Source organism: Scomber scombrus, chromosome 1 (assembly GCF_963691925.1).
Source record: "Scomber scombrus chromosome 1, fScoSco1.1, whole genome shotgun sequence".
Lineage (NCBI taxonomy): Eukaryota > Metazoa > Chordata > Actinopteri > Scombriformes > Scombridae > Scomber > Scomber scombrus.
In genome coordinates this window covers 17,044,627-17,067,579 of record NC_084970.1, presented here as the reverse complement: position 1 = coordinate 17,067,579, position 22,953 = coordinate 17,044,627, and the positions used below count along the sequence as shown (strand labels likewise).

At 40.8% G+C, this 22,953-nt stretch overlaps 2 protein-coding genes across 2 annotated transcripts in view; both read right to left on the bottom strand.

Moving 5' to 3' along the window:
• Positions 1–745, bottom strand: part of kiaa1549lb (KIAA1549-like b) — a 63,834-nt gene extending 63,089 nt beyond the window's left edge. Inside the window, exon 1 of the mRNA XM_062428165.1 lies at positions 514–745. Within this exon, the coding sequence (XP_062284149.1) occupies positions 514–745 (232 nt within the window). The remainder of the gene's footprint in view (positions 1–513) is intronic.
• A 5,218-nt stretch (positions 746–5,963) lies between these two features.
• The window catches only part of hipk3b (homeodomain interacting protein kinase 3b), a 36,686-nt gene continuing 19,696 nt past the window's right edge, over positions 5,964–22,953 (bottom strand). Inside the window, exons 3-16 of the mRNA XM_062421859.1 lie at positions 21,029–21,152; positions 14,457–14,576; positions 13,977–14,063; positions 13,309–13,493; positions 13,056–13,215; positions 11,611–11,734; positions 11,360–11,481; positions 11,067–11,191; positions 10,581–10,748; positions 10,145–10,471; positions 9,896–10,042; positions 9,520–9,785; positions 8,226–8,362; positions 5,964–7,436 (exon numbers count right to left, since the gene is read on the bottom strand). Coding sequence (XP_062277843.1) covers positions 6,966–7,436; positions 8,226–8,362; positions 9,520–9,785; positions 9,896–10,042; positions 10,145–10,471; positions 10,581–10,748; positions 11,067–11,191; positions 11,360–11,481; positions 11,611–11,734; positions 13,056–13,215; positions 13,309–13,493; positions 13,977–14,063; positions 14,457–14,576; positions 21,029–21,152 — 2,563 coding nt within the window. The 3' untranslated portion in view covers positions 5,964–6,965. The remainder of the gene's footprint in view (positions 7,437–8,225; positions 8,363–9,519; positions 9,786–9,895; positions 10,043–10,144; positions 10,472–10,580; positions 10,749–11,066; positions 11,192–11,359; positions 11,482–11,610; positions 11,735–13,055; positions 13,216–13,308; positions 13,494–13,976; positions 14,064–14,456; positions 14,577–21,028; positions 21,153–22,953) is intronic.

The window sequence follows — 22,953 nt, the reverse complement described above, 5'->3', positions numbered from 1 at the left end:
ACACACACACACACACACACACACACACACACACACACACACACACACACACACACACACACACACACACACACACACACACGCCATATCATGTCAGTGCGGTCAGGGTTGGAATTAATCCTGTGTAACAGCCATTTGGTCATGGTCCCTGACTGCGCGTATGGCACTTGCATGTTACAATATGTGCAGAGAGATTATTGTTTCCTCCCGGTGTGATGTGATGGACCACTGATAAGTTGTTTTGTTTCTCTCCAAAAAAAATGATGCACACTAACCGACTACGGCTCCATCCATGACAGCCTGTGAATCATGCACCCAGCAGCAAAACGTTCGGATTACAAAACGCTGCCCGTGTGAAACAAAAGATCCGTTTAAGCCTTATCACAATAAGATCCAGTAGAAGCCACACGTACTGCAAGACACAAGTGAAGGTGTGACACACCATAATTCATCTGATCAGCGAGTGTTTTCCTTGGACCAAATGGCTCGAAGTTACCCTCTGCGTGTGCTTACCCTCTGCGGCCAAAGCGCACCGGACAAGAAGTAAGAACGTCCCCGCAGACAGCAGACAGTTTGCAAGCATCCCCGCTGCACCGACTCGCCGATTGGTCCTCAAACACCTCCGCTCTCCTCCGGTATCCGTCCTTCGAGGCGAGTGACCACCGGCGGCAGCGAGGTCCGCTCCGCCGGCTCCCACCACCTCCTCGGGATGACCTGTTTGCCCACTCCTCAAACCGGGAGCCATATCCAGTGGATAAGTTGCTGAAGTTTCGGTCGTAAATAATACATTGGATCAATCCTCGTGTTTGAACGGGAGACGCAGCGGTCCCGCGGCCTCGTTCGTCGTGTGTCCAGGGCTGGAAGGGGGGTAAAGCGGCGGTGATGGGAAATGCGCCCTATCGCCCCGCTCCGCTCGGTCCACCCATCACCGTGTGGCGCAGGGCACGCGCACACTTTGCCAAAGCTTTGACATGTAGCTGTTGGCGGTAAACTGCCCCGCCGTCCTCGGGATCGATGACAGCTTTCACAAGGTGTGCTCAGGGGGACGGTAAGCCTCAAATGAAATGACTGCAGCTGGGTTGATGATTTAAAATCAGCCAACCTCCCTGGTCACACTGAGGAAATTACCCTCTGCTGTTAATTGTCTGGAGAAAGTCATAGCTGAGCAGTCTGCAGGACGACCTCTGCTGGCTGAATGAAACCATACAGACCCATATGAAGCAGATTCAATCTTGATTATAACCTTGTGTACTCACTTTGTGGATTTATATGAAACAAATCCGAATTACTTTATAGTTAACCTCTATTAACATGCATGCAAATAATCCAAATTACTTTATAGCTTACCTCTATTAACATGCATGCAGCTCAAATCTGTCCTGAATGCTACAGTAATTGCTACCTGGATATTTATTCTATGTGGATACAAGAGTTGCTGTTGTACCTTTTCACTTCCACTAGATGTCAGCACAGACCCCGAAAAACACTGCTGTAAAACTCCAGGACAATGGAAAAACCCAGACAGAACCCTTTTAACAAGAGTTCACAACAATAAACCTAATTTAAAAGATCTTCTCTTAGTGTGCAGGTTACTAAAATGATAATTATTAATAATAGGTGTTTTATATGAAACCACTGTCACCAGTGAAGTGCTGGCCCATATTACCCATTGAGCACAATCTTTCTTGTAGGTCCATTTAGTTGTTCTGCAGTCTCTGATCATATCACATGTGTTTCATCAGATCATCAGATAGTCTGCCCTATTTGACCCCACTCTCTGAGCACCTTATATTATGTAAGTAGTAATCAGTAGTAGTAGGCTTTGTTTTAGCTTGTTTACACACCAATTTATTGAAGAATCTGCACCATATAAGCACAAAGAAAATAGATACCAGGTGACGCCTATTGTTTTAATTCATGCAGCGCAATTAATCAAATTACCATAAACTATCTGCAAAATGGTGACCCCAGGTCTGGGGCCTTGCCTCTGGTCCACATTACTCATGCTGAGAGCTGGAACACTTAGTTAATTAATGAGTTAGTTAATTGACAGAAAATGAATCTATATTCATTTCGATAATAGATTAAGCATTTAATACAATGCATTGAACAAAGATACCAAGCATTTTCTTGTCATAGCGATCCAAATGTATGGATTTGCTGCTTTTTAAAGTATCATTTAAAACTAAATATATTTGACTTTTGCATTGTTGGTCAGACAAAACAAGGAATTTGAAGATGTCATCACAGATAATGATACTGATAGTTAGTTGTAGACTTACTTGTGTTACTAAGAGGCTTGTAACGGTTTCCAGAGATTTCAGTTTGGAAAACCTGTTTGATAATAACTATCTTTGGGACATGTCCATGCATGTGTTTTAAACAAGAGAGGCACCCAATGATGAAAGAACAAGTCAATAGATTGCATCAATAGATTTTTTTTAATTCAAAGTGAATCTTAACAATAATACACCATAAAGTCTTATTTTTGACACTCACCAAAAGAGTCACCTGGAAAACCCGCTTAATGTGACAAAGTAGAGAAGGCTTGGTCACACCTAAATCACTGAGAACTAGAGAGGAAACACTATCGCAAACTGTAAAGAGACATCACATCCATAGAGTTAGTTTTCCCAGTCCTCATACTGTAAATATTGCACAGTGCAATTGCTACATGGCAAACTAGTGTAGCACAAAATAAAAAAAGCAAAATTAAACAAAAACAGAAAAAAAACAAAGCCACAAAAAATCTACAGGTATTAAAACAGTAACAGTTCAGATTTCATAATCAAGTCTATTTGATGAGCAATCTAAACAGATGATTCCATAACTTGCAGTGTGAATTAACTCTTTAAATTGATACAGATGACCAAAAAATAAGTAAATTAAGTAAAGCCTCATCAAATCAAATCAAAGAATAACACAGTAGCACATTTAGACTAATACAGACCCTGAATTAACATCTCTAAAAGGATAATACCACAGCAGAGGATTTTTTTCTGATATCAAAGTCATTACTTTAATAGAATTTTACAAACAACTGTTTTATCTGTTGAATGTTACATGAAACCTCAAAAAAAAAAGAAGAAGAAAAAGTTATCCAGAAACCAAGGTGTCAATCATGTTGAAAATCAAAGACAGTTTTAAGTTTTCTCTCCTCTTGCATCCATTCTTATCCTAAACAAGTATGGGAGAGTTAATGCAGGCGCATTGCTGGTGAATACCTTTGGAGGAATCATAACACAGATTACATTTCACATGCTTATTATTGGGGAACTATTTTCAAGCACTAATCTGCCAAGTTCATGCCTTGTCGTCATATGCGTTCTTTCCCAAAATGACACTAGAGTATGATCCATACAGTGTACAGATAAGAAAAAAAACATAAAAAAAACATACAACCATATTAATGTCAGTGTTTAAATGTGGAGTATTGCACTCTTGACTGACTGTGCAGAGAAACCATAATAATCTCCTTTTACAAAGTAGTTTCCCTTCGAGAACACAGAATAAACATCCAGAAAGACTATTCGTGGACATAAAGTGTGGCTCCTCTGATTTTAAAAAGCCAGTGTTGTCAACTGTGCTCTGGTTGCCGCCAGTGCCAACTGCTCCAGCCCAGCCTCAACTTGCATGATGGAAAAAGCTGCTCTTAGCAGACGGCTTCTAGGCAAACAATGTGAAGCAACTTAGGTGTACATGCAAGGTAATGTAAAGCATGGAGATTATCTAAGAACACTTGGTGGTGCAATGACCGCACAATGTAAAGTATTGCATCTGCTGTTCAGCCAGAGTGACTATCCAAATATCGTCGAGTGTCATATCATTCAAAGTGTGTGTGTGTCTGTGTGTGTGTTTTATTGGGTGTGAATCACAGAGAAGCTTTGGCGGCAGCTATCTGAAACAAGAGGAAAACCACCGCCATGTACTTCCCTCTGTCTTTTCTACAAGCTGATCAGAGGAGTACAATTCCCTGGAATGACACCGTGATAAAGTCCTATTTTGCGATTTCTTTTTTGTTTCCCGGTCAAGTGGCCTTTAAAGGTCTGTCTATTCTACATGGTAATGTTATTGGATACTATGCCTTCCTCCTCAAACACGTGTTGAGGAATCACCATCTTGAACTCTCGTTTTCTTGAATCTCAAGGCACATACACAGTGCTGCTCACACTGTCTCAATTTCAGTAAGGAACACATAACAATGGCCACAGTTTTGCATTGACAAAACATAATTTTGATATGAGACACTCATTAAAAGGGGAGAGCGATTCGAACACAAGGCAGTTTAGAATAACAACTTGTGAAACTGATATTCTAATCAGATATAGCATTGAACAGATAAAAAAGGTTGCAATAAATATTAGGTCAAATCAATTTGACATTAAAACAAGTTGTAAAACATTATTCTGGAACTTAAACATTGGGCTTAATTTATTTTTTGGACATACAGTCTGATTACCCGAACCCTTGCAAGCCTAACTACCTGTATGAGTGGTAAGTGGTGAATGTAATTAGTGAAAACGTTACAGAAGCGTTTCGATGAACACAATGATTTTTTTTCTCTTCTCTCTTTGTGGCATCTCAGTGCTCCTGTAACACGCGACAGAGTTCTGGTAGTACACCGTGTACGTACAATGAAAACGTTAAATCAATCCTGCAAGCTACAGCTTTAAATGTGTACAAAATGTCAATATGAAAACATACAAAAATTAAGTTACATCGATACATCATTTATATGCAGTGATGAGCCCAAAAGGTTAATAAGGATAAAATACTGATGCAAAAACACACACCCCGAGAAACAACAAATGCAACTAATGTTCATCATCAGCAATACAGTAGTTACAATGACACTCCAAATATGAACACAAAACACAAAAATCAAAACCACTTCTATTTCAGATAATTAGGGACCTATACAAAAATAGCAACGCTAGGTTTAAACTCAGAGAAATCACCTAATTTCACAGCTATCGAAGTGGCAATCATCATATAGCAGCTTATCTATGATACATTCAAGAAAGAAATGATACGACTTATTAATTGCCCAATAAGCTAGACAAAACCTCGGCCGTTTTTAAATACAATTTTTTTGTTTGTTTTAATTTAACCCCATTCTACAACTACAGTATAACTGAGGTCTATGCAAACAGAATAGCTACCTTGCTCAGGAAATGAATTACAGTCTTTGGTGCTGCACAAGCAACTTCATTTGAAAATAAAGGAAAAAAACACACATAACTAGTAAAATTAACAGAAAAATGCACACACAGCATATATATATATATATATATATATATATATATATATATATATATATATATATATATATATATATATATATATATATATATATATATATATATATATATATATATATACTTCATTTGAAGTTGCACTGGTGATACCACCAAATATATTTATATATATGTATATATCCTCCCTGACGGAATGTATAAAATAAGCCGTTGACACCGATAAGCCTTAAGCCTTTAACAAATGGTATAATGTAAAGGGAAAAAGTTAAATTTGTCACACATGCATAAATGAGAGAATTGCACACAATTAACTCACACCTTATCAAGCATCTGTACTAAATTGTCTAGCTCTATAATATATGTCCATATATGTGTGTATATTGAATACTGCATGGTTTGCTCAGGCTTAGAATATTCCATACCGTGAATTAATTTGCATTTTTTCCTTACCTAATCAAAGCCATGCCCACCACACTTCTAAACATCTAAGAAACAAAGTGAAAACACTCAAAATGAAAATACAAAGACGAGAAAAAAAAAAACCAACGACTATTTAGATTGTATTGCAGTTTCGTCAAACAGTACAAATACTGTTAGTAATAAGAGTTTCACTAAATAGAAAGTGATTATCAAATATTAAGCAATACTCAGTACTTGCACTTTGTACACTAGTTCATTCGGGAAGGGAGAAACCAAAAAAAGGGGGAAAAAAGAACATTTTTAATGAAACAGCAAAGCATGCTGTTCTTCTTGAGAGAACAGAAAAGTAACTCACTACACACTGAAATATACACTGACTCCAAAAGATAAGCACCGCTATCCGCAATACATCAAATCCATGCACGCTATGCATGGACATATACATGTGCATATACAGTATATACTCACACATAGGATGCATCGACTGATTGGAATTTCAAGTGCTGCAGTCCAGTACATTAATATTCATGTATATAGTCATATATAAGTAGTAACATTAACAACCTCAAATATGTAAGGCACTATGGCTGGGGACAGTTATACAATGCAGCGAGTCTTGTGACACAAACAATAAGAGCAACGTCTATGTATCTTTCCGTTTACATTTTTGCTCATGCAAGACCACATGCAGCGTGAGGAACAACCCTATTTAAATCGGTTAATTGACTTGACATTGCTAACACCAAAAGACACCGAAAAGGTACAAATACTTCAAACGCAGTACAACATACACTGTGGACAACATGTGCATCTGTCAATCTAGAGCTAGAGACTGGGATGGCTTTACAAATATGGATGTATCTTGCACATGTAAGAAGGCAATATAGAAAAATAGCTGGGATCAGGGGTGCAAAGTCTAACTATTCAACACCACCCCAATTATTTACCTGTTTTGAGGAGTATTCGTAGAAGATCCAATGCAAAGATATATCAAATGTGCAAAACACATTAAGTGTGAGTTTAATTACTCATTCATTCTTTCATTCAATCATTCACACATTATTTACTTCTTAATTTTTGCCCAAATCATCTCCACCATTGAAACTTTTTTTTTAAAGCTTGTAGTTCAATTACACCCAAGTCTACATGATTCAAAAAATAGCTTGCTTTCTCTGTGGTTGTGCCATGGTTTTTGGAAATGAAAACCATGTTGTTTGTGGTTTAAGATAGTATTCGCCCTGCTCACTTAGCCCTCAGGTGGTGTTAAGGGTACCTGGACACCGTTGCTCAGATGTAGGGGTACTGGTTTATTTTAGTGGGGCTGAGAGGGAAACTGGCGTAGGCGGGCGAGGCAATGTAGGAATGCGGGGGAAAGAGGGGCTTGAATTGCCCCTGCGGGTGCAAGGTGGGGGAAGGCAGCAGCCTGGGGTTGATGCCCACTGTGACCTGATGCACGATGCCTGTCGGGTGGGAGATGCTGTAGGTGGGCTGGAGGACGGGGCGTGAGGCCCCAGGGGAGGCCAGGAGGTGAGCCACGGGTGCAGCTGTGACCAGAGGACCAGAAGGGGGGTAGGAGAGTAAGGTGGGCTGGGAGTGTGGGTGTCCCCCAAGATGGGGATGGGGGCCCGTAGAGTGGTTTGGGCTGCTGTGGGACAGGGTGAATGTGTGCCCATGCATGGTGGGAGGGATATAGGCCTGTGGCCTCCGGTGGGCAAAGTTGCCATTCCATTCCTGGTGGCAGGAACCGAAATGTTGGACCTGAAGGAGAGAAAAACAATATCTGGCTCATCAGTTTTCATCAGCACAGAGTTTCTTTCTGAGCCATTAGTTGATGCTGTTTCCATGTTTTCACATGAAAGCCATTACCAGCATTACGACAAGCACCTCATCTTTGTCTGTGTGTAAACATTAAAATATTCATGTAATACTCTTCATCTTATCTTTACTACAGTATGTAAGCATTATTATAGTAAAATGCCATCACCCTTTGAACATACATACCCCACCAACTGTGAGTAATTTTGAGCATAGCTGGTAGATTTGTTAGTTGCAAAAGCTACTGTGGCAGATGAATTAAGTTCCATTTATAGTGTGAAGTGTGGTATTGGCTGCTACTCTGCTATGAGAAGGAGACATTTGCAATTCAAATGTTGTGCTCTTTATCACCTAAATGCACACAGTGTAGTCACAACCACTTTAGTCACTTCAGAAATTGGATTTTCTGGTACAATCTGCCAAATTCTTTACTGATTCACTTTACAAAAAGGGAAAGATGCCAGCCAAAATGACTTAATGTTATAAAATGGGACTTTCTACCCCCATACATTGCAAATTGTATTCCATCACAATCACTGGTAGAATCACTTGTGCCAGTAACTAAAACTGAGTTTTGTGTTGGTAGGAATACTGATTTTATCCCTGTAACCTGTCATATTTTCTGCCTGATAATGAACCCTAAAGTCTCCAATATAGCCGATAACCCTCAACGACTTGTTTACATGCTGTGTGATTGTGCAATACATGATGTATGGGACTGCAAGTGCCCACCTGCCCAAAGCCTATAGGCTGTTGCTGGGGCTGGAATGCAGGGGTGATCTTCTGCGGCCGGTTGAGGAGGGGAGTGGAGTGGTGATGTTGTCGCCCAGGAATGCCTCGCCCTTTGGACAGGCATGAAGACTCTAAGACTGCGCAAGAAGAGAGGAAAGACACATGTTAATTGCGTGACAATTTGGTGCACAGATATCAACTTAAATGAAAAGTAGATAAAAAGGATAAAAAACCAGCGACTTCAGCTGTGTTTGATCAGTTCCACATCTTTAAACATAACAGCATCTGTCCTCTGAATATGATCTAGATGGTTATAAATAGACATGTTTGGGGGATCTGAGAGGAATTTGTAACTAAGCTTGTTCATAGAGCTTATAGTGGGGTCAGACCCTCAGTTATAAATATACCTGGTACCACTAGAATAGCAAGCTGTGCCCTTTTATGTGGGGCTTTGGTTGCGGGTTTGAGGGTTAGGGAGGGAGATGCCGTTGACGTGAAAGGCGATATGACTCAATGAGTGATATGATTTTCTCTAAGGATTTACAGCTAACCCTCCACTTCAAAAGACCTACAAAAAGGGGGATTTTTTACGAACAATGTCCCACTGACCAGAGCTGTTATAAAACCTACAATTGGCATGTGAAACTCCATTTTAATACCTGAAAGAAACATTCATCAAACATTTGTTTCTGATAGCCAGAAAAAAATTAGTTCTCTGGTTGACATTCATGTTTTGAATATTTTTTTCAGGACATAAAACACAAAGTTACACACACGTCTTATGTAGCTTTATGAATTCCACATCCACACAGATAGAGAGGGCTCTCAGAGTCAGTCTGAAGCCAGAGTGAGGACAGCAAACAAATCTGCTCCAGAGATCAGAGCAGATACATCAGGACAGGTCACTCTTAATCACCTGTGTGAACCTTTTTGGCCTACTAAGACGTAATCCCAGGCTATGTGACCTGTGGGGCAGACAGCAGCAGTGATGACTGGATCTTTGAGCAAGCATGACCCACTCTTGCACTTCTGAGAAGATAACACCATCAAAAGTGTACTCCAGACATAATAACTGGGTGTGTAGAAGAAAACTTGTCCTCACAACAATACTTTAGGTTTAGAGAGAATCTGGGTTTAATACTCTACTGGCCAATGTCATGTCCAGCAGTTTTTAACTATATTACAACAAAGCAGGGATTTCACTCAACATGATTGATACCTAATATACAATACATAATTAGGTTAAACAAAAATTAAACATACTGTTCGATCCTCTATATGTGTCCAGTTTTACCTGCGTTGCCATGTGTTTCACTGATGGCATGGTGGTGGTTGTTGTTGTTGTTCTGCACCCTCATTGGCGGCACCACAACAGTACGCACTGTTGGCTTGCTGGGTTCGGTCTCCGGGGCGACGCATGCGACACGTGGCTCGCAGTTCTGGTTGCCGTTTGCGATGTAGCGTTGCTCTGTGAAGCGACTGTTGCTGTGGCCAGAGGCGTCTGAGGCAGGTGAGCTATCCACTGTGTCACAACCACTCTCCTGTTCATCGTCTGACATACTGCAAGAGGGCAACCGATGAGGAAGGATGTTAGGTGTCGCTGTTGTTGCAGTAGCTGATACCAAACGAGCAAAACATTTATGTGATCTTCGTTTGAATCTTAAGCATACCTGTTGGGGTGTTTGCAGGGTGATGTGCTGGACTGGGCTGAGGCTGAAGAGCTGGTACTGAGCGTGCTGTCTGGGCTGCTGAGGGAACAGACTCTCTCCATACTGACAGTGCTCTGACACGCCTCACAATCTGCACTACCCTTACACCTGTGTGCATAGAGAGCCACATAAAAACAAGCACAGAGGACACAAATACTTTACAACAGAGCTAGAAATATTGTCAGAAGGACCCTGATGGTTTGTACTCACTCCCCCATCGAGTGTCTTTGCACGCTGTCTTCCTCATCGCTGCTTATACTGATGACGCTAACAGTCGGGCTGGCTAGGTCAGAGATCACCATGGCCTGCCGCTGCTCTTGTGAAACTGAAAGGTCACAGTCTGGCTGCACTTTACAGCAGTTCTCATCATCCTCCTCTACCTGCTCTGTTCCTTGCTCTTCTCCAACAGCATGCCCTTCTTCTGGGCATCTGGCTTCCTCCTCCTCTACCTCCTCCACATTCTTTGCTGTATCGGCCATCTTTGGGGACTGGCATGCTAAATTTTGGATGTTTGTGTTTTGGGAAAAGTTGCTGCCCCTGCGGAAGAAAAATACCCCACATTAAACAAGGGAAAACACCTTATATTACAAGTCTGTGTGTTTGTTTATGTCCATGAGGCACATACAGCAAAACCCACGCATTATACCTGTTTCCACAAGGCTTAGCTCTCTTGTTGGCAGCTGGCTGAGGCCACACCACATGTGCAATGCCTATGTTGATTGGCTGGTGGGTGGACATGGTCATTTGGTTGGTTAAGAATGGCTGAGGGTGGGCAATCATGGAGCTGTAATGGTTACCATGGGTACGTACTTTCCTGCATTAAGAAAAAAGAACATTGCAAATTGAGCCAAAAGCCTTTAGCACCATTACTGACTAAACGGTCTCAGTCACTGGTCCCAGAGGACACGTATGACTCATCGATCATTAATATTCTGGGGAGCAAGCTGTATCAGAGCATTACAGCCGTTCCCAAGGGTGTGCATAGCAACTAAAGATTATAATGCACTACTAGTAAACATTTTATGTTATACTTTAAATTAAAACTATAAATGCATATATCATTAAAGGATACAAATACTGCATCAAAAAATGTGTGCTTGTAACAGCTGAAAGAGGCAAACAAACTGCTTACCCCCAGTCGCCCAATCTCTGTGAGCCCGCCACAGTGTCAGACGCCAAAGTGGTTGGTGGTGGGGGTACTGATGTCACCTGCTGCCAAGTGGGCACCAAGATCTGCTGAGCTCGGTTCGACCAGGCCTGTTAAAGTGCAGAGACACAAGGATGTCATATCTATTCATTTCCGCTCTCACCAGAGGAACAGGCATATCATTTCATTCACATACACAAGCATATTAAAGCGTTTTGTTTTGTTTTTTAATCAGTTGGCGCCAGTTGTCATTTTTCCTGTGGATGCTACCCCCTTACCTGTGTAATGACTCCAGGTCTGATTTGTATGGGCTGGATTGGGGGTGCTTGAGTGACCAGGGGCACAGACGCCTCCATTCGAACAGAGTAGCCTGCTGGTTTAGCTGTGTTGGTGGGTATACCTGTGGAGATAAGAGGACAGGAAGACATTTGAACTCACAATATTAAGTTGAACCACCAGAGCAAATAACAAACACATGAAACAAATTCACAGACAAGATAAAATAAATATAAAGATTTACACATCCTACCTTGAATGGTTGGGGGACATAAGATGAGTGCCTGCTGAAATGAATCATTGCATCCAAACTGGCCACTTCCAGTCTGCAATGGTATGCCAGGATGCATAACTGAGGGGGCAGTTGGGGCTAACCCCTAAAAAAGAAAACAGGATTTCACTTAACTTTTCCTCAGTATGACATGATCAATAATAGCACTTAAGAGCCAGTAGATGGCGACATCTCTGACAAATACAGTCTGTGTTTCAGCCACACAGAGCCCAGGAGCCTGTCTCATGCTAAGAGATTAGACATGGATTGGTGAATTAACTTTAGATATAACCTAAGTGTCACTCACCTGTGGGAGATCACCATGATAACCTATAAGGCATGGCTGATCTGCTTGAGAGGGAGTGAAGTTAAGGGCACAGTACAAATGGTTATTCAAGGCCCACATACTATATCATCTCTTTGGAAAAACTGAGTCACCATTCCTACTATATCTAGGTTTTATAATGTTAAGTTTTTAAATCTGGTTAAGTAAAAGAGTGTCTAACAATGTTGAAGTTACTCTTTGAGACAGGCCCCAGGGATAAACAATGAACAGTCGAGCATGTGCCTCTGCTTCACTACTCACGCTGCTCTCATGCCTAGCTATAATCACATTTATTGAATAAAGAGAACTAGGCCTATATTGTTCTGCTGCAGCTTCTGCATGTATTCCAGCCCCCACACATGATAGTAAACACAAAGCAGCCTTTCAGGGGATAATGCTAAAAAGTCACAACATTTTCCTGTAAAGTTATCCTGGACTGAAAAGAGTTTTAACTATATTAGTCCACACAAACAAAAATTATGGCTGACCTCTTTTAGTGCAAGGCTTGATATACTTTCATTAGATTTCAAAACTGAATATGAATGAGATGGCCTCCACATATCAGCCTTACAGCTGCACTGATGAAACACATATGTAGTCTGTTTTGCATTGTGTAACAAAGGTTTTGCATTATAAAGATCTGATACCAAAAAAAGGTCAGCTCCTTTTTTCTCCTCGGCAACAACACTGATTTGCACTGTTGCCATGACCTCAGCATCATGACATGATTTTGTTGCCATGACAGCAGAGCTGAGACGCAATAAGATGGGCATACACGGAGGCAATAAAGGCAAGAAAATTGTCAACATGATCAGTCTTCACGGGAGCGGAAGAACAGAATAACACGTTGCATGTCAATAACCTTCACCATCTGAGATCATCCTGAAGATATTCTGATATTTTTTTACATTTCCAGTTCAGGAAACAAGAAAATACATCATGTGGTCATTATAAAAACCTGTCTTCTTGTTTTTTTTGATTGGTTTTCAAATGTTTTAATTCCCTGATCTAATTATAACTGTGTCAAAGTGTAATTTAAAAAAAAACCTGCACATTGATGAAAATAGCAGATCATGAGGTAAACACATCCTGAATCACTTACTTGTGTGTGGACACCAGTTATCTTACTGAAGGGGTGGTTGACTGAAGCACCAGCGGTTGTGGTAACAGGTCTGATGAAAGGGCCTTTATTCCTGTTGACCGCCTCATACGCACTGGGGCGAGTCCAGCAAACATCCATGATGTGGAAACATGACTTCACACTAAAGGCATTGGAGTGACATGGAAAGGTCAAGATATGTAGGGAGTTTAAACTGAAAACATGTCTGCAGAAGTGAGGGGCAAAGCATACTCACTGGTTGCTGTGGGGAAAGTCGAGCAGGTGTTGCATTGTCACAAAGGGGTGGCTGAGAGCTTCAGCAGGGGCAATCCTCTCCTCTGCATCAATCAATAACATTTTCTTCAGCAGGCCCACAAACTCCCGACGGTCTGCCTTCTCCGCTATTAAGTCACTACCTTCCAGATTCATCACCAAGTTCACCTGGAATGCACACATTTAACATTAAAACTACAAAATATATGTCTAACTGTTCATAACAACATCAAATCCAATAGCATCCCATTAAAAGTAAAAAGCACACATTACACTTTGTGCATGCATGATCAAATCATTATTATAATATGATTCATATTTCCTAAAAATGACAAACTGTATTAACATGAATTTGCAATAATTTCCTTTGACTTAGAAAGTACAGAGCTGAAGAAGCATTTAAAGATACCTGGGAATTTCCATGTGGTCTGTTTTCTACAGAGAATGACAAGTGAAACCTGAACCGTCATCTCTTAATTTACATTTAGTGTTTAACTGAAAGGGAGCTAAAACTAGAAGTACTCTTATTCTGCTCATGCAGCTGTAGTTGTGCGTTTCCTCTGGTTATGACCTAGTAGCCTACATTCTTTGTTCAACATTTGAGGTTGAACTTCCTGCTAAGAACTTTGTGGCAAAAACAGCTGAACATACGTGCACTATGTCATCCAAACAGCTGAAGATGTACTTCCTTGCTTCCTTTGATTTCATCCCCGTCTCTGTCTCATGCTCATCTGTTGACTACAAAGAGAGAAAAAAGGTTTAGTGAGAATTGCCATGCTCGAATCATGTTTGACTGCGTAGTACATGCTGATACACGGTATGTGTAACAATGTGACCAACAGAATGTAATTTTTTCTTTGACTAGATCTCTGATAAGATTTTATCTGGGAAAAGGTTAATCCTTCAGTGCTTGTTTCAGTTCAGGAAAAAAAATCAGTGTTGTTTTTTTCTTACAAACTGCAGTCTTTGTTTGCCCAGAGCTAAGAAGATATTTGTTGATTGATTAATAGATGGCCTATGATGTTCACTAGTAGTTTTAAGTGAAGGAAAACAAGGGTAGATGTTTGTTGTTTTAAATAAGTGAATAACAGCAAATTTGGTATTTCTTTCAGTTGCATAAATACTCCTCACCTTTAGTCTCCATGCTGCGTAAGGTGAGTCAGACTCTCTGCAAAAGAACCGTGCTGTCTTTGTCCCTGCATTCAATAAATGTTCCCCAGGCAAACCTTGTGTCTGAGAAATGTAGCGAATCTGTTGACAGTTGGAGGAAAGAGACATTTAAAACATTTACCGAAGATGAAGTATTACCATTTGATAGGAAAGTATCAAATGTATCTTTATTCTGAACATGTCATTACAATAATGATTAGTAATAATAATAATAAATGTTGACTGTTTTTCACTTTGTCCATCATATCCAAAACCAACACATTCCCTCAGCACTTTATTCACACTCTTTTATGTACTTATGATCATTTATGAGATCTATGACACTGACATCACTCTGTTAGCCCCTCAGGTTTAAAGTTACTATATGTGGATTGTACTCATAGTGGGGGACAACTGCAGAGACCTTGAAGATGACACATTCCTGAGAAATTGCTAAACCCAAAGACTCCTGCACATAAACTCTGATAACAAGGTTTCTGTGCTCTCAATGCCAAATGTTTTGCTGGGTAATGGTGCCTGTCAGTCAGATGATGTGGGGCAAGTGTGTCTCACACACAGGTTTATGAGAGAAGATCAGTGAGAAGCCTGGCTGACGTCAATCACACCCGAGTATTAAGGACAACAACCCTTAGAGATTCAGCGCTGCTAAGAAGCAAAGAGAGAGCAAACAGATACACATTGGGAGAATGCTAAGTAGGGGTGTGCCATGTGATATGTTTCACAATAACGCCAGTAACAATATTAATGTGATAAAATATTGTTATATCCAAATATTCACAGTATTGTGACTTATTCCCACCATGTCGAAGTGCAGCAACAACACAAATGACTGAAAGCGAATGTGATGTTGCTGTTTGGTCCTGGAGAAGTTACAAAAATAGAACAACTTCTGTAGTGTGGAAGTGGTTTGATAACATGAACCTTCAGAGACAAAGACCAACATAGTCTGTCATCTAGTAAATACACTGACTGCGAGACAAGTCGCATCAGGACCTGACTCGGCTCGGGTGACAATGATTGATCGATCTTGACATTGTACATTCACAGTGTGGTGCTGTAGAGTTTTAACGAGTATAAACTGTGCAATCATTCACAGACAGGAAGGGATGTGGGAACAGAAAGTCACCACTGCCGGTTGAACAACAGGCTAGAGTCACTTTAGTAATCACCAGCAAACACACATTTTATGCAATACAGTCTGTACTGAGTTGAAGCTAGTTTTAAGTCCAGTATTGAGCTGACTAACATCACAGCAGGTCCATTTTCATTAATGACTCCTGTCCAGACAGCTATTTTAAAGGAGAGCACAGAGCCACAGCTGTGCTCTGTCTGCCACTCATAACCATTCTGTGAGTACGCCATTTATCAGACTGACTGAATATAGGAGCTGGCTATAAAAATCTGACCACACCCTCCGAAATTACATTGTTAAAATTATAGTTGAATCAAGGCAATATCACCCACCCCTAGTGGTGAGGATCATGTAGAAGCTGTTGGGCATTTTCAGATGTAGTGTAAAAATACTGCATCCCAAAGCAATGTCCCCACTCCTTAACGTAATGTGTATGTCCTATCAGCAGCTACAACAAATATCTGCTTCAAAATGAAAAAGAGAGTTACACATTGCATTAGAGGAAAGGGAGAGACAGAAAATGTCAAATTCCTAAAACAGTAACATCTAAAAGAGTGGAGCAAGGACACAATGCTACTGATGAAAAGCTTCCAAAGCTAGACACAGCTTACATCATCTATTTTTGTAGAACTACTGTGCCAACAGTTTCATAAATGCAGTACAGATCTAATCTGTGCCTTCTATAGGTATAGTAGAGTATAGTAACAGCTGAAATTTAGAACAGAGATGCCAATGCATCAGGAGAGACTACAGCGAGTTTTGCCCTGCCTTCGAGTGTGTCCATTCAAATTGGTATATTAACACTTTTACCTTTAGACCTTTATGTCAGATAATATCTTGTAGGGGCTAGCTGGTTTCCAGCATACTGAACCCATACCTGTCAGAGTTAAATGTGAAACCCAGATTATAGATGTTGAGACAAAACCTTTGGTGTTTCAGAGCCACAACTGGAACTGTATTTCTATTTGAGTATTTAGTATACACTGGAGCTTACAATGACAGAAAAATATAAAGCTTTGACACGCATTGCCTGTCGGTGGCACAAGTGTAAAAACTGTAGCAGTTATTTCTTTCTTTACATGTATGCGGCAACATCAACATGTCTACATTTGCAGGTCCAAACCAGTGCAGTCAAGTTATTCCGTTTATTATAGCTGGCACAGTTGGCTTTTGTAGAGCTGATCTAACAATGACCAAACAGCTCGATATTGTAGGGAATCTACAAACTTTGCTAAACAACAGTGACTGTGTCACTGTGCCAGTTACACCAAAAGCTTCATATCAGAAAAGTACATTACAGACACTGGGAATGGTTTTGTTGGAGGTATTTAATGTGTTGAGCATTTGTGTGTGATGGTGGAGATCCTCTTGCTCATCTCAAGGAACAACACTTTCACTATTGATTTTGTTTAGTTTTGGAATGTCTCAGCCCGTCAGTCCAATACATGCTGATTCATGCCAACTAAAATCTTTATGTCATTTTGTCTCTCATACCATGGTAGCACTCATAATGTAGCCAGACAATACTGGCACGGTCAATTCCAATAAACTTTCTTAAAAGTACCCCAACTAAATTTCCTTCCTTTCACGTCCATAATGTAGCTTCACTGTAGTTCAGCAACATCACGTAAACAGCAACAGACACAGAAAGACAACACAGCCAGTGTGTGGGTGGGAAAATTCTTGTGACGGGAAAACCCTTATTTTTCCTGGAAGGCGTGCCTCTGCAGAGATCTCACAACCCAGTGAGATCACTGGTGCAAAGCTACGGCTTCACAAAACAACTATCTAGCGAGCCCGGGCCTGCTGCAGAGCTGATAGGAAGCACAGGCAGCCTTTACTTTATGACAGTCCAGATAACAATAAAATATGCTTTTCAGTGCCATTCCTCACTGCAACAAAGAAAAGTGCATCTCATCTCAGAAATATGTCCCCACACCCTCCTACATACTCGTCATACAAAGATTCTCTTCCACATTTATGACATTGGGGTACATTGTGTACCAGCTTATAGGCAGGAAATTCCCTCTTGAACTTTGACGCTACTAACTTCCACTAACCTCAATCCTTTCTGCTGCCACTGACGCTGACTACATCCTCTTATTCTTACTGCTCCTTAAGGCTGCCAGCTGAACCAAAAAGGGGAAAAAGCCAAGCCTGTAGTACACTGGTCTCTGCAATTATATACAGTGACTCCTGTGGCTGTACCACTAAGAGAGTGTCTTAGAGAATGGAGAAAATAAGGGGTATAGAGAAAGAAAATCAACAACAGATAGAAATATGGAGTATGGATTAACTCCTAAGACTTCAGCGCCTTGACTAATTATAGCCATTCATAATGAGACGCTGGTTGAATCATGAGGTTTGCCACATCAAATGGGTGAGCAGCCCCCCACTGTATTAGTGAAATAAAAAGGTGGTGTTACTGGGGGATGAGGTAAGGAGAGAGGGGAGCAAGAAGGGAGGGCAAGTTATAAATACAATATGCTGTGTGGGATGGAACAAGACCCCATGAAGAAAGATAAGAAGAAAGGGGGGAAGAAGGGGGTAGCAGTGGCTCAGTGAGCTCCTGCCAGATCACCCTGTGGCCCCTAGATGACACCTCACACCAGCAGTCAGCTGTCTAGCTGTTTACTGACATAAAGCCAGTTGGCCGATTATAAAAATTTACAAGCTTCCTATTTTTAAGTTCTGTTATGTTCTATATGTGCATGAGCATAAAAATGCCTAAAAATAAGATTCTGAGTTTAATTTTCTTGCTGCCATTTCACTGAAATGGCTTAAAAATAATGATGGTGTAATGATAATCTATTTTAGGACATTTTTAGTGTGCATATATGTACGTATAGTGCTTCATCTCATTGTGAGAGTAACAAGACAGAGAAAAGCACAAGAAAACTAAATAATAGAAGGTTTTCTCATTGGTTCTGTGCCCATGCAGGGACTGGTTTTCCCCTTTACCGGAAAATTTCATGACCAAATGGAGAATCTTGCATACCAGTGGGCAGGCTTGGCTTTCCTATGTAGGGCTGGGGTTACAGCCCGCATCAGTCACAGAACAGCTCCCGTCCCGTCAGTGTATTGTGGTTTTGATTACGTGACTACTGAAAGGAAATGGTAACACTGCTAATAAGTGAGAGAGTTTAATCATATCAAGAAAAGAAAAATGATGGATTTTTACTTAGCCATGCAAGTCTTGATTAATGGCCACTGTTAGCACGGAGGAAGCTTGCCCTATCTCTTTTAGTGAATCTACTATTAAATGTTCTTATCAATTTCATAATTTGTTAAGTAAAGATTTTTGCTTCTGATTTTATTATGTACAACACAGCACAATCATTTTGTTATGATATTAAGCAACTTAGTAAGTCTCATTGAGCTCTCAGTTCATTCCTTTTGACTTACAGGCACATTATGTCTATTTAACATTTTGTTGGATATTCATTCAAATTTAAAATAAAGTTTAGGAGGGGAACAGCTAATCTGATGATTACTGAAGTGAGAGCAACTTGTTGAATTGCCATTACATTAACATGAAGAGTCGGATGTCTTATAAAAGGGGCTTATTTCTCAAAATGCATGGGACCAGGGATCTTCCATAATGTACTTCCCATTTACCACACAACCATTCTGCTAAAACAGGCCAGGGTGGTTAAGTCCAGACATCCTGATCATCATCCTCAACATTTACTGTTGGTATTCTGATCGGCACTAAATAACAGAAAGCAACATGACAAATGCAAGATCCAACAAGCTGAAATAAAAAAAAAAAAGAACTCTTTGCTTTTTTGTCCAGGGAGTATTCACACACTCTACCACTGTATGAACTCAATTTCGGTCTTCATTTACACACAGTAGGTCTGATCTCTATCTGATAAATACATTCCACAGGTGTCTTCTCACATGTTATCCTGCTACTTCTTTCATTCTCTCTAACACTTCTTATCTATGCCAGCTTTATCCTATCCACCCTCATAAACCCATCTGAGCCTTCCCATCAGCTCGAAGCAGCCCCTTACTAAACTGAGGAGGCTCCCCCCAGATATCTGTAAAGCAGCTTTGGGACATGCTGACTGGCTCTCGCAAAAACAGATTCATCATATTTAGACCAGTGCTGCTGCGCTCAAGTCAAATCTCTTTCTGAGGTGTTGAGTGATCTCTCCTGTCTCGGTGCTGGCGAGAGCTGAAAATGATGCCAGGCCATAAAAATACTTTGGTATGAGCACAGTCTGCAGAGGGGCTGATTGCTGTGATGTAGGGTGCTGCATGGGACAGTGCAAGATCTGATCTGAATGAGACTCCGTTGGCAGGCTTTGAGTAGATAGGGCTCCGGGGCAGGGAAAGCCGCTCAACATAAGCCCAGATCAGTCTAGCCTCAGGAAGACGCTGTCAGGGGTCCACTGGGAGGGGCAGGCATCCAACAGCTCCTTATAGATAAGCCATGGATCACAAGAATATGCGTTTCTGCTCACTCTCACAGACACTGGCTGATACAATCCTCAGAGCAGGTACAAAATCAAGGAACCAACTTGGCACTCCAATTTGTTACTGTAAGATACTTGAGCCTTCTGTCTCTTTCTTCACTCACACAATCAGTCACCATGTTTCTTTCTGCATGCGATCAAGCAGAACAGTTTTTCTTCCCCTAAAACCTTAAAAGTTTTCTCTCCCTCCTATCCAGACCTTCCTCTTACAGAAAATCCCTTCAGTACCCTTAAGACGGCATTAAGCTTAGATTTTACACAGATTAAAATAACAGATTTTTCCAAATGTACACACTGTGACAATGTTGCTTTTCTGTCCTAGCTTCAAGCCATCTGTCTTAGATTATGCAGCTCTATGTTCCTTGAGCTTTTTTACACCCAAGTAGCCGTCTATCACACATCCAACAGATGTCAATAGCGGGAACTATGTCTGAGTTAGTAACCTGAAGGTAGGCCTGTGATGGAAAGCTGGACTGAATGCAAACTCATAAACAAAACACACTACTCTGTGGGTGGTCTTGATTGGAAGGAGTTTGGTGTAAAGTATGATGAAAAAAAAGAGGAGAAAAGAAAGAAGAAAAGACAGACAGAGTAGAGATCAGGAAAATAAATGGTTGGGTGGAAACAGAGGGTGTACCGCTGCCCAGACAGACACATAGGCAGTGAGGATGGCTGAGAGGGAAAATAGGGGGCTGATCTGTGAGTAAAACTTAAATTGAGGGAAGCCCAAGAGAAGAAAACCGTGAGAGTGAATCATAGAAATTGAAAGTAGAAGTAGGAGGAGATGCTGGAATGAGTTGCAGGAAAAAATGACAGGGGGCACATAGGAGAGATAGAGAGGAGGACACTCCCTCCTGAAGTGTAAGGAGAGAGCAAGTGGCAGCTAAAAAGTGGGCGGTGAGAAACTGGTTGTTTACCTGGTCGTACTCCAGGGCCCCAGGGTAGAGCGGCCATCCCAGAAAAAGTTCAGCTATCACACAGCCTAGGGACCACATGTCTATGGCTTCACAAAACGGCAACCCCAAAATAATCTCTGGAGCCCTGTGGAACATACAAAAAAACATGTTCGTTTAAAGCGCATAACAACATTCACGTGGAAAACATCAAATAATGATACACTTGGAAAGAACATCTGACACAATAATGGTAAAATAAATATGTTTTCATTCCATATTTACAAAATCATCCACTAAACAGTGGATTACAGTTGCTACTACTACCAAACTGCTCAACCATAGAAAAAAAAACACGTTTGTGTGTTGTAGGGCTCAAATTGTTCAGATTTAACAGCAACATTTATATTAATACATATTATTGGAAGCTATACAGTCAAGTGCACAGACTGCAATTTAGAACTTTTTTAAATATTTTTTTCCCTCAATTTCACAACTGCTTTTTGGCTTTTCAGTCAGGTTCTGTCAGGCATGTTTGCATGGTACATGTGTAAAGGTGCCAAGTGACTTGCAAGTCAGTGGTGTGCGTGCACGAGAGTAGCCGAGCGTCAGCGGCCTGAGCCAGTGGGTTAGCAGGTCAGCCAGGCTCGGATCAAAGCTTTAACAGGCTGTTGTATCTCCTCTAGGCTGATGGGAAATAAGAAGCACAGTCACTACTTCTCCACGTACGTGCTGCCTAAGTGTTACTGCAACTCCATGATAGCACTATAAAACCACATCACAGGAGTAGCTGGTGGTGACGCAGGCCTGTCAGCACCAATATAGGTAAGACACACTGACAACTAGCAAGAAGTCAGTGTTTAGGACACACCACAAAGCCTGTAAACCTATGACAGTGCACTGATAGCATGAAGTAGCCTGAGCTCTTTTAGAAGTGGCCCTTAAGCTCAAAATAAAGACACAATGAGTAAATCTAGCACACAGAAAGTAAAGACCTATAAGACAAGTCAAAACGCTGCCTTTGAAGACTTGTCTTGAGAGTGACAGTCAGACCAGGGAAGAAAAATAATCATCCTGTTAACTGGCTGAAATGATGAGTGACGTACTTTAAGACTAAAATGATGAGTGATATATGTAAAGACTTTTCCATTCCTTACATCATTAATATTATACAGCAGCTGGGCTGGGGGATAAATAAACATCACTGTTGTTGTGTATCAAAATAAATATATTGAGATAATGTTGTGATAGTTATTGCAATAGTAATTATTTCCTTATTGCTTTCCTTGATGTCAGCAAAGCTCAGTATAATTCAACACTAAAATTACGTTAGAGAGGACCCAAGTAATATCAGGTGATATCATTTCACTTCTGCTCAGCATATGTGCGAGATGTACATCAAACAAACTATTTAACAGCAGGAGAGAACCCACAGGACTGAAATAATATACAGAAAGACTAGGGGTGGGATTTCAAGAGAAGTGACAGCCTAAGCTTATTGGTCAAGGAAGCTGCTTTCATAATGACTGCATCTAAAGAGATCAGATGACTACCCGATAACATCTTTGGATCCACATGGCCTTGAACGGTGTTGGACAGCAGCAGCTACATGCGGATAGCAATAGCAAACCTAAGACCTGCTAAAATAAGTTTTAGACAATTTTATCACATGGTCAAAACAAATGCACGCAGCAGCTGGTACAGCAGAAAATCAACCAGGCAGATATGCCAACCATTTCAGTCTCACAGGCATGTCCTATTTATAAGAAAAAGGTTTTCCCTTGAGGAGTGAGAAGAGGGAAGCCACATATCAACACACCCCAGCATTCATTGGGACACACAGCTTATAAAGGAATCCACAGTAAGGCTGATCAGTATAACTTGAGCAGCACTACAAGTCATCATTTGGTTGGTCCAGTACTTAGAAGCTGCCCTGTAACCAAAAACTG